This window comes from Microtus ochrogaster, chromosome 10 (genome assembly GCF_000317375.1).
Source record: "Microtus ochrogaster isolate Prairie Vole_2 chromosome 10, MicOch1.0, whole genome shotgun sequence".
Classification (NCBI taxonomy): domain Eukaryota; kingdom Metazoa; phylum Chordata; class Mammalia; order Rodentia; family Cricetidae; genus Microtus; species Microtus ochrogaster.
Window position 1 is genome coordinate 82,479,489 of NC_022016.1, and position 12,686 is coordinate 82,492,174.

Genomic DNA, 12,686 nt, shown 5'->3' on the forward strand with positions numbered 1-12,686 from the left:
GGTTCTTAGTTTAGCAAAAACACATACACAGAAAACAAACACAAAGAAAGCAGTAGCTGTAGCCACTACCAAAATAAACTCTTCTGGTAACAAGGCCACCTCCCAAAGTTTCAGGTATCAGGCAGTATCTGTAAAAAAAAAATCTTTGTAAAGAAAGATAAAGAACAAACATCTCCAAAAATGGTAAGAATTCATATTGGCAAGAAAACTAAAAAGAAAACATTTAATTAGTAGATAAAGCTGCAAGGCCACTTTGTAAAACAACCAGGGAGCATAGAAGCAGTCTAATAAGAACAAATATTATCTTATAAGTAGGTACACAATTGACTTGCTTTACTGTATTAATTCTTTAAACTGAAATAGCACATACATTGTGTGCAAAAACAAATACTCTCAAGTAATGAAGGATTTGGGAGACAGCAGCCACAGGTACAAATGTAATTAATCCCCCCCCCCCCCCCCGCCAATACATTGTCTAGAAAGTTACAGAATTAGGATTGCTCTGCACTTAAAACTGTAGGCTGCGGGGCTGGAGAGACAGGTCAGAGGTTAATACTGTCTATTCTTCCAGAGGTCCTGAGTTCAATTCCCAGCAACCACATGGTGGCTCACAAGCATCTGTAATGAGATCTGGTGCGCTCTTTTAGCTTGTAGGCAGACATGCAGGTAGGACACAAAATAAATAAATCTTAAAAACAACAACAATTGTAGGCTGTGGTTCACAATCTTCAAGAAAAAGATCCCGTTCTAAGATCAAAACGGTTAAAATGGTTCACAATGATTCTGTTTCAAGTGTTGTGTAAACAAAGGACTTTAAAAAATAGTGTCATTTAACTGTGTTGCTCTTAAAAAAGATTATCTTTGGAAAAAAATCAAATAAAATACTAATGTCTGAAAAACAGGTGCACATGTGGGTGTGAGGTAAACACATACACAATACTGAGCTGGAGGAGGGGAAGGGAAGGAGGGCAGGGGCTCTCTGTGTACCACAGACCGTCCTGGAGCTGGTCTGGAACTCCCAGAGATCCACCTGCCTCTGCTTCTTAGCACTGGAACTGAAAGTGTGTCATCACACCTGGCCTGAGTGTGCCTGCCTTACAAGCAGACCTATTCTGAGCCCTAAATGTGGGAATCACGGCCTAAAACCAAAGATTTTGTCAGAAGCACTATCTAGACAACCTTGTTCACTAGCCAAATTCCCTTCTCCCAACTTCTGATCCTGGGACACCCTTAAAACTGGCCAGGATATAGTCCATACCTGCCATCATAGCAAAATTCTTTTTTTTTTGGGGGGGGGGGGGGTTGTTTTTCGAGACAGGGTTTCTCTGTAGTTTTTGGAGCCTGTCCTGGAGCTAGCTCTTGTAGACCAGGCCAGCCTCAAACTCAAAGAGATCCACCTGCCTCTGCCTCCCGAGTGCTGGGATTAAAGGCATGCACCACCACTGCCTCTCCTAAGATACTAGTCTTTTTGGTTTACATTTCCTACTTGTTGATAACTAAACTAAACTTCAGGCTCTTAAGAATGACTGAGCGCAAAGAAACCATTTCAGAGACTACAGAGTATCTCTGAGACTGTCAAAAAAAAAAAAAAGCCACCAAAGCAAGTAAATACTTCAGAAACACTGTTTACAATAAAAGAGCATTACCACAATGGACAAACCAAGCTGATGAAACCATCAACTGCTGTATTTCAGCACACAGCCTGCAGGCAGGTAGCACTGACCCACACTGGTGGTCACACCAGGAACACTGCAGAAGCAATGGACAGCCTGTGGGGCTAGAGAGGACACACAGCAGCAGAGGCAGAGCATGGGAAATGCTTACCAGTTTGAAGTCTTGGATGCTGCAGATGAAATATGGTGTGTTTGGTCGCCGACTCTCGATATACACACAGTCTTTAAAAGAAAGAGAAGTTTTTTAAAAAACTGGCATTTATCTTTAAAGAACCAAAAACAGGGGCCACAGATCACTGCATACATAAAGAGCTAGGTAAATGTATATAAACAAATCAATAATAAAGCAAACCCCTTTTAATAGTAAAAACAAAGCCTTCCTATGAGTGATATTAAATTATAGATAACATTAAGGTGATGGTTTTTTCTAAACATTCTTCGGATAATTTAAAAAACGTAATAAAAGTTTGAATGATTCTGTTCAGGGAAAGAAAACTCTACAAAAACTATCGATGTCCAGACAGGGAAATTTAGATAAAGTAATTACTAAAGATTATCCATCAAGACAGGCATGGTGGCACTTGCCTGTAACTCTAGTCCCAGTGAAAGGGAGTATAAACACTTGAAGATAAATCAAAATTATTTAGGTAGACATTCTTATGTCTTCCCAAACAGAAACAGCTTTGCCATACGCTACTTCATTTTCAATAAATATTTTGTGAGGAAGTAGATATCTGGAAAGACCAGCTTGAACATGCTACTACAATAAACTTTTCACCTATACCATAAAAAGGAATGAAAACTAATCTACTCACCTCTGGGTAATTTATTGTTAAATATGTTTTGGACTGTAATGAAAACCAAGGCAGCCAATCAAAGGTGGAAGAAGTAAACCAAGTTATTGTTTTAATAGACCTCTTTCAGAAAGAAGAACAGACCACTTTCCTGAGTTACATCTGACATGGCATGGTTGGGCAATTATTTTTATTTATTTTTTTTATTTTTTATTTTTTTGGTTTTTCGAGACAGGGTTTCTCTGTGGTTTTGGAGCCTGTCCTGGAACTAGCTCTATAGACCAGGCTGGTCTCGAACTCACAGAGATCCGCCTGTCTCTGTCTCCCGAGTGCTGGGATTAAAGGCGTGTGCCACCACCGCCCGTGGGCAATTATTTTTTATTCACAGCTGAAGTGTAAAAGGCTGCTTTTTAAAACTGTCTGTAAAACCCAGTTTTTTAAGAGAAGCGATAAGTTTTTAGGAAAATACTATCCACAGAACAGAACTGGAAGTCGAGGTATTACACACCAAGAAGCAAGAGTTTCACAGCTATGGAATCTGGGAAGCAGGAGAGCAAGGCCGGCAGTGCAAATGCCATCCATCACAACCTTCCCGGCCCTGCAAAATGTGCACATGAACAACAACCAGCTCTGACAATGTGAAGAAAGCTCTACTTCATCTACACATTCACTAAAAGCCAAGACAGAAAGGACTCACAACTTGGAGTCAAGTCCCACTCAGAAAATAGTAAAGACACTTCAGGTTGGATCACAAAGACAGCCTCTCTAATATATGTATCTATAGTCTATCTATATCCTTCCTGAAAACTTTCTATACAACATGAGGGTCACTGTACCCAAAAGCCATTTCAGGAAGAGAAGAGATACAAATCCATCAAGGTACCAGAATTCCCCTGACTTCTCAGATGTGGACAAAGAGTCCATGAAGCCATGCACCCAACTCGATTAAGGATGAGTTAGCTTTGAGCTGTGCATCTTGTTTCAGGGTCCCAGATGATGACTGACCCTGCTTCTGCATTTAGGCATCATCCATCTAACACATTAATCATCTCAAATGACAAGCTAGAGAACCTCTTCATACCATGGCTAATATTTCTCTTCATAACCCTTGTTTATTAGTAAAGTAAAAAAATAAAATAAAAGAAACATATTTCTCCACACAAAAACCTGGAGCTCTAGTCAGGCACAGTGGTATGGCTCACAGCACTGCAATCCTAGGGCTCAGCAAGAGAGACTAATAAGTTGGAGAGCAGCTTGGATTACAAGCCTGTCTCAAAATTAAAATTAAGAAAAAAATTTAAAATTAGTCTAAATTTAATACAATTTTGGAATGGCCCCAAAATTACATACTCACTAGCCTGAGAACAGAGCAGTCCACGTGCTTTCTTCTTCCTATCCCTACGAAAAACCATACTTTCTTTATATTAAGCTACTTGTTCACTGCCTTAAAAAGGCACGTCACCTCTTCAGTGGATGGAGTTCAATGTTGACCAAACCTCCTCCCCTGGGCTACATCTAAATAAAATACCAACTCCTCTGTCCAGTCTGTACCAGCCACACCCTTTCTTTATTCTACATGTTCTGACAGCTTACAACTAATTCTAAGGTGGAAGCAGAGGGAATACATTCCCATGGCTCCTCTGCAAAAAAGGGATCAGAACAGCTCCCTTCTTGAAATGATCCTAGCAATTCACATTACGTATGTTCCATAACTTGTCAGTCAGATTGCCCACATCACCATCACCTCCAGAGCTCTGAAAATAGTACAACAGCAATCCCTGTGTCCACCAAGGACGACTGCCATTGGTGTGCTCAAAATCAGACAAACCTCAATTGAGTAACAGGTGTGGGACAATGAGGCCTGGCTAACAGTCTGATGGTTTTAACAGAGAGAGGCTTTTTATAATTATCTTTTTATAATTAACAGAGTCACTTTTAACATAAACCCTCTCACTCTGAAAGATAAACTACTATGAACTCATACACTAATAAACTTCCATTGTCAGGTGTGGTGCACATCATTATAGCACTAGAGAGATGAGGGGAGGGGAGAAGATCAGGAGTTCAAGGCCAGTCATGGACTACACAGTGAGTCCAAGACCAGTCAGCCCCAAATGAAATCCTGTTTCAATAACTAACAACCACAGCCCCCTCTCAAGCTTTCTAGAGAAAAAAGCCGGACGGTGGTGGCACGTGCCATTAATCCCAGCACTCAGGAGGCAGAGGCAGACAGATCTCTGTGAGTTCAAGGCCAGCCTGGTCTAGAAGAGCTAGTTCCAGAACAGGCTCCAAAAGCTGCAGAGAAACCCTGTCTTGAATCCCCTCCCCCCCCCCCCCCAAAAAAAGAAGAAGAAAAATACCCTGCATTCTGATACACGTGAACTTAAGAAAATGTTCTCCTATAAACACACCAAGGTGTCAGTGCTAAGAAGAGGCACTGGGGGCGAATGGCAGCTGCTGACACCTGTTTCTTATCTGACTGGGCCTGACTAAAGAAAGCTACCTGAGGGAAAGGCTACCTACCACTTGAGGGAAGAACCTGGAACCTGGATCTGTGGAATTACCACACTTATTTATTAATGCCTTTTCCCTACATACAAGCTATCTTTTTTATTTAAACAATTACCATGGCAATCCAAACTGATTCCAAGCTGTGAATTTACATAATGATTTCAATATACAAAGCTGGTATCTGTAAAATCTATGGTTGTGTCAAAAATATCAAAATTTTAAACATGTATGAAAGGGCAGATAAGCTCACTATAAAAGTAGGTGACAAAACAGACTCCTTTGATATAAGAATAATAAATCATCGAGAAGATTTTGAGTCATACGCGCTAAATATTTTTTCAAGCTGTGTCAAATTTATCAACCAGGGAGGGGAAATGTACTGTCTTGATCAGTTTTGGCTAATGCATGTTTTAAATAAAATATGAAGCATTACTCCAGTTAACTTTTTATTCCTACAAAACAGGAGATCTGTTTTAAGAAAATACACTCTAGGAAATAATTTGGAATTCAAGTCTCACAGGAAATAATTTTTCTTTTATTGCCCTTATGGTTATCTCACCTTGCCCCACCCCCAAAAAGAGGTTAAATTGAGGCCAAATAGTAATTAGAAGTATTTTCTCTCTGGTCTCATTAACCAAGCAGCTTATTTAAACTGGTTTATATAAATGTTTATAGCTAGCATAAAACCATTTATTTTATTTGTAGATCTGTCTCTGTTTGTTTCTGCAGTCCTGGGGTTCTAACCTAGGGCCTTATCCATGCTAGACATTCCCAGTTCCAAAGCAGTTCATTTGAAATGCCCAAGTTAAGAACAATGTCAGAGCGCAGCTGCAATGTGTGTCCAGTAATCTTCTAAAGTCAAAATGATTTGGCAAGACTATCATGCAACTTACTGCTGCACAGCTTATCTGAAGCTGGTTATAAGGCTCATGTTAGTCAGCTGAACTGATGATCTGCAGACTGACAATACAATGCTCACTGCAGACACCTTTTGTTTTTAAATGGTAAAGCACTTCTTTGGAAGCAGCAGCTCTAAAGGGCGGAGCAGACAGAGCAGTTCATTAAACGCACAATGCATGTTTTCAAAATCACCACCGGAAAGCAGGCGTTTACCAGATTGAGTCAACAGTTGCTGTGGAGCAAATACACACTGTTTTAATATTAAAATCAGCACGCCTGAAATGGCCAGAAAAAAATGAATGAAGCTATTTCCATCATCATCAATTATTCTGCACAACACGTGATAACCAATGCTTTATTTTAGCAAGGATGTCTGAGAATGAGATCAGAATATGTTCTACTCTTAACACTGAGCCTCTGTGCATGGTGTCACTTCAAATGCTTGTGAACAGGAGCACCAAAACCCATGATTTGGGAGATGATACTGAACAGGGATATTTTTGGCTGTTTCTCATAACCTCGACATAGCTTTGTGTCTAAGAATCAATGCTGCCATCTGCAAACAGAGCCCTTGCTGAGCGGAGAGAGGAAGCCAGCCAAACGTGAAGGCAAATTCTCCAGGCAAAGAAAAGCCTCTGCCTTTTCAACCCTCAGCAAATCAGCAGGTTTATGTAAATAGAGCAGTGAAGCAAGTTCCTCAAGGGTAAAAATCATAGCCTGCCACATCAGGCAGTCTGTCAACGTGAAACACAAAGCACCTATCAGCATTTTTCCTGAGAGTCTCCTCACCAAGCAGAGTGGACACTTACTTCACCCCCTAATTTTGTAAACGGATCTGGGAGCCCTGGCATTAAAGCTGCAGTCACAATGCATGGACCATATTCAGCCACCGCTCTGCCCCATAAAGAATTCCCCCATCACTGTGTTTCCACTATTAATCCTTGAAATGCTCTCTCGTCCCCTTGCAAAGAACAGCACTGCTACTCTAATAGAATTTCAAAAAGAAACCCTTTCCATGTGAACAAAGCCTTTCTCACAAAGAGATTTGCAGAGGCACAGCTGGGAAGCCCCACAGTGAACATGGGAAGCTGACCTTCAGACTTCTCTGTTCTTTCATTTCTCCTCCATGCTATTCCTCTATCCCCGACACTCAAACCATCCAACAAGGTAACCGTTAGTCGGTAAAATGTTGCAAAATTTTGCAAAATTAAGTCCACAAGTATCCCTCTAGTTAATACAAAGATCTGCCAATTCCAATGTGGAACGTGTGTGTGTGTGTGTGTGTGTGTGTGTGTGTGTGTGTAATATGTACCTGTATAAAGTCATGCCTGCCTACACATGTGGTGTGAATACCAGAGGAGCTCCACCTTGAGACAATGCCTCTCCTGAACCTAGAGCGAGGCGTGTGTGTGTGTAATATGTACCTGTATAAAGTCATGCCTGCCTACACATGTGGTGTGAATACCAGAGGAGCTCCACCTTGAGACAATGTCTCTCCTGAACCTAGAGCGAGGCTTGTTAGAAACAACACTAAAATCCAGATGCCAGGATTCCATACCAGAAGCACTGGCAGACTGTGGGCCTCTAGCAAACAGTCTCATCTCTACCATCACCATCCTCAACACAGCCAACGGCAGCCACACTACTCACTCTCACCTTAACGTGATCAGCAGTCTGCAGAGCAGACGCCCAGAGCTTTCTATGAGAAGCAAATAAATGAAGACATGAAGACAGGAGTCACATGAGACGCTCCCAGAACACTAAAAAGAAAGATGAAACATTACTTCACAAAATGGCAAGTGGAGATTGGCTGCCTTTCACCTTTCTGCTAGACAAGAGATACTAACAATGTCTGGGAACAGTGGAGAGCTTCAAACGGAGAAAGAACACCTTCCCTCCCTGCCCCTTAGCTTTTGATTTGATTCTGTCAACTGTTACCAAATCTGAGGGCATCATCTAGAAAAGTATAAACTCAGTAGAAAAATGCCCCGTGTATAATAAATCTGGCTCCATTCTCTTCAAACTTCATGATAACTGAATCTATATGCTGAAATGTCTATCAGTTCTAACTAATGCTACAAAGCTTGCATGGGCTCTTATCTAAACACAGAATAGCATGGTGGGAAGAAATGGCAAAGAAGAATACAACAAACTAAAGAAACTGTTTTCAAATTTAGAGATGTCTCTTTTGTAGCTGTCTGGAAATTTTCCAGTACAGCAATATCTCTAAGACTGGACTGGGGAGATAGCTCAGTTGGTAAAGTGCTTGCCTGGCAAGCACAAGGGCCAGAATTTAATTACCTTGTAAAAACCAAGGCACAGTGAAGCATTCTTATAATCCAGCACCTTGAAAATGGGTCTCAGTCAACCTAGCCTACTTGAAGACAAATGAGAAACCCTATTTCAAAAAAAAAAAAAAAAAAAAGCCAAAATGAACAGTGCCTGAGGTGTGGCACCCAAAGTTGTCCTCTGGCCTCTAAATACGAGCGAACACATACACAGTCCCCTTCCTTCCTACCTCCCTCCCACTGCCCCATGTTTAAAGGCTGGCCCTAGACAGCTACCACTCAGTTCAGGAAGTACTGCTGTGTTTTGGAATAGCTGCAGCCCTAGCCCCACATCAGTCATACACTAACTGGGTGTGAAACTGGGTAAAACAAAGAAAAGCAGTAGAAAGCATACCATGCTGACATCCTAAATATTAACTATGGCTTAATACTTGCATTACCAAAGCAAAGAGCAATGTAAGAGCTCATCTCCATAACTTACTATGAAAATGTTCCTTACAACCTGTTATGAACACTTACTATGAAAATGATTCTGGCCAATTCAACTTCGAAACTCCAGTTAAGTCATTTTTCAGAATCTATTACTGTTTTGGAGTATTGTTTGTTTGCTTTTTTTTTTTGTTTTTTTGTTTTTTTGTTTTTCGAGACAGGGTTTCTCTGTGGCTTTGGAGCCTGTCCTGGAACTAGCTCTTGTAGACCAGGCTGGCCTCGAACTCCCAGAGATCCGCCTGCCTCTGCCTCCCGAGTGCTGGGATGAAAGGCGTGCACCACCACCGCCCAGCTGGAGTATTTTGTATTTTATAGCATTTGTATCATTTAGAAAAGACATTTAACCTAAGAAAGAAATTTTATTTTTAAAATTGGGAATGGATCTAGGGCTTAGCAGTAGAACACCTGCCTGGCATGCAAGAGTCCATGAAGCTCTGGGTTCTATCTGCAGCACCACTGCAGGGACCACAGGTCCAGCAGCCCACTTAGCTAGAGAAGGAGGAGTCACAGCACATGAGGCCCTGGCTACCCATGCCCACATCTTGCAGTACACTGTACCTGACTGTCCTATTCCAGTTCAATGGCTCATACAAAAACAAAACACTGAAGGCAGAAAAAAAAAAAAAACTGTTCTACAGGGCCAGTGAGACGGCTCAGCAGGTACAAGAACTTCCCATGTAAGCCTGGCGAATTAACTTCAATGCCCAGAGCCCAAAATGGAAGGAGAGAAACAATTCCCGAAAGCTGTCCCTAATATCCAATGCCTTACTACACACATAAAACAAGTCAAATTTTGATATTAAAATGACTATTAAGCTGGACATGTTTGATTTACTAATAGAAACATTGACACATCTTAAACTCAAGGACTGAAAGTGAACCATGGGCTAGGTGTAGTGGCACATGTTTATAATCCGATAACTTGGGAAGTTGAGACAGGAGATCACAACTTTGAAACCAGTATGAAGTATAGTGGAACCAGAGAGGGGGTTGCTGAATACAGAGCTCAGTCACAGAATGTTTGTCTAGAACATACCAGATTCTAGGATTCATCCCCAACACACACAAATACACACACACACACACACACACACACACACACACAAACACACAAAGATGGAACCAAGTAAAATCATGTCCACTTAGGAACCAGTGCAGTTGTGCTATGGCCAGAGTTCACAGGAAGATGATCAATGACAGGCAAGCCTGTAAGAGGACTCTTCTCTCCCTACACACCTGACAACAAACTGCTTTGCTGATTGGCTGGTGTCACCCTGCAAGGCAGATTTCAAGCAAGGCTGCTAGCTGCTCTCCACAAAGTAACGCCAGGGGATCCCCAGCCTTGCACAAAGTGCTTCAAAGCAATTTTGTAGTGCTCCCTGGAAATCCACAGGGGAACTCAGTACCAGCGCTATTTTATTTGGCAAATGATTTTATTATAAGCCAGTATCAGAGTGAATCCATTTTCTTTCCAGGTTTTCTGCTACTATTTAATGGACTGTCAGTACAATTTAGATTTCATCTATTTATACTCATTCAAGCCTGCCTCATGATTGTACAGCAAATGGAACATATTTCTATTCAACAGAATTTATGACAGTTAATTGTAATCTGCAGCTCCCAATTTTGTAAAAGCAACTGTTTCATAGTTCAAAAAAAAAAAATCAAACTACAAAATTTCCCATACCAATTATTCTTTTATACTATTTTAAATGATTTATTTTTAAAACGATTCATTTATTTTTATGTACACTGATGCTTTGCTTGCATGTATTTTTCTGTGACAGTGTCAGATCCCTGGAGCTGCAGTTAGACAGTTGTGAGCTACCATGTGGGTGCAGGAAATTGAACCTGGGTCCTCTGGAAGAGCAGATAATGCTCTTAACCACTTAGTCATCAAAGGCAGAGAAATAGTGATCTTGCTGTCAGAACAGACAAACACACACTATCATTACACTGTTTGAAGCTAGCAAAATTGAAAGTGAAATTTTTCTGCCTATCCTTTTGTCTACTACTGGGTAATTTTCTTATACATTTCAATTAATCACATGCCAAGATTAGATGAAATTGATTGGAAGTAGAGTATGTCACATAAATTTAGACATAAACAAAACACTTGGCTCAGATATCCACAGGTGCCTTTTCTTTCTTCCTTTCTTTATTTTCCATTTCTTTGGGTTTTGAGATAGGGTTCTCTGTGTAACAGCCCTCGATATCCTAGAACTCACTCTGTAGATCAGGCTTGCCTCTAACTCACAAAAATCCTCCTGTCTCTGCCTCCGAGTACTGCTAATTAAAGGCATACACTACCACCGCCCAGCTCAAGGCCCTTTCTTGAGATTGGTCTTTCTCCGAAGCATCCTCACATCTGTGTGAAAGAAATGTATCAGATCAACATCCAGGATTTGCTGCCCACCAGCATCAGAGAATGATGAAGTGTAATTCACAAAAAAGCAGAGGCGTGCTGGCACACACCTTCAACCCCAGTACCCAAGAGGCAGGGGCAGGCAGATGTCTGTGAGACTGAGACTGTCTACAGAGAAAGCTCCTATCAGCCAGGGTTATGTTCAAAGAAACTGTCTCTCAAAAAGAAAGAAAAAGAAAAAAAAAAAAAAAGGAACAAAAGAAAAGCACAGATGTTTTTTCCCTGGGCTGGTTGGAATCTCAGCAGCTGCACTATCAGCCCTGCCCTGCTAGACCAGTATTTCTGCTGCTGCTCCCAACAGAGGTGTCTAGCCTTCCTACCACACAAGCCTGACCAAATTCCAGGAAGCAAGACTACAATCTGCTCTACCCACCTTCAGGCTGTGACAGTCTGCTGAAAGCCCATAGCTAACATGATGCTTTATTAAAACAATTGAATTTCTCCCCCAGAAAATGTGGGTGGAAAGTAAGAATTTTGCCTATCCTTATATCCTCCTCTATCATACTTCTTAAAAACAAAAACTGTTAACATCATACACAAAGACTATATGTATTCTTATTTTATGATCTGATTATAAAGCTGGTATTGATAGCCCAGCCGACACTGAAATCATTCATTCTCTAAAGCCTACTATACTTGCGGTGGACTTCCATTTTAATCATTTGCTGTAATTTATATTAACTTCCAAGAGCAATGACATCTCTCCCCCAACTCTAAACCTCTCTCTTGTTCCCTTACAGCAATGCTGTTTCTACCTATATAGTTGTGGTGTGGTTTTGTTGTTTCTGTTTTTATTTCTGAGCCGAGTACTATATACAGGCATTTAAGAGTAGTTTAAAAATTAGTCATTTGTACATAACTGAACAAATACTGAGACCTCGGGTTTTCAATGAGTATCTTCCGCCCACCATGGATTTCAAGTATTCTGAAGTATATGAAGAAAATATTACACATAAACAACCTTCATTCTCAGTGTCCTTGGGATGTCACATGCAGTAACTTAGTTCTAGAACATCCACAACATACTCAGGTTAAACTATAAGACTGCAGGGGCTATCTTATATGCTAATCTGTTATCTACATGACACTTTAATAATCTAAATTAGCAGTGCTGAAGAGATGGCTCAGTGGTTAAGAGCACTGACTGCTCTTCCAGAGGTCCTGAGTTCAATTCCCAGCAACTACATGATGGCTTAGAACCATCTTTAATGAGATCCGGTGCCCGCTTCTGGCATGCCGTCATATATATGCAGAAAGAACATTGTATATGGAATAAATAAATAAATCTTTACAAAAATCTAAATTAGCAGAATTTGAGAAAAGTCAAAGTAATGAAATATCTAAATGTTCTTGAATCCTAAGAGATTGGAGATTTCATTTACTGTTTGAGCCACTGAATGTTCTTGCAGCCTCCTCTCCTTGCCAAAACTATATTCAACACTCTTCAATGAAGGCATGCAGCTGCTCTGGGCCAATACAACTCTGGGCCAATACAACTCTTTTTTTTTTTTTTTTTTGGTTTTTCGAGCCAGGGTTTCTCTGTGGCTTTGGAGCCTGTCCTGGAACTAGCTCTGTAGACCAGGCTGGTCTCGAACTCACAGAGATC

The 12,686-nt window shown here is 40.9% G+C and overlaps 1 protein-coding gene across 10 annotated transcripts in view; it reads right to left on the reverse strand.

Annotated features, from left to right (window-relative positions):
• The window catches only part of Rere (arginine-glutamic acid dipeptide repeats), a 367,056-nt gene that overhangs the window by 212,485 nt on the left and 141,885 nt on the right, over positions 1–12,686 (reverse strand). For all 10 annotated transcript variants that reach the window (XM_026782135.1, XM_026782129.1, XM_026782128.1 and 7 more), the window contains exon 3: positions 1,825–1,895. In XM_026782135.1, the coding sequence (XP_026637936.1) occupies positions 1,825–1,895 (71 nt within the window). The remainder of the gene's footprint in view (positions 1–1,824; positions 1,896–12,686) is intronic.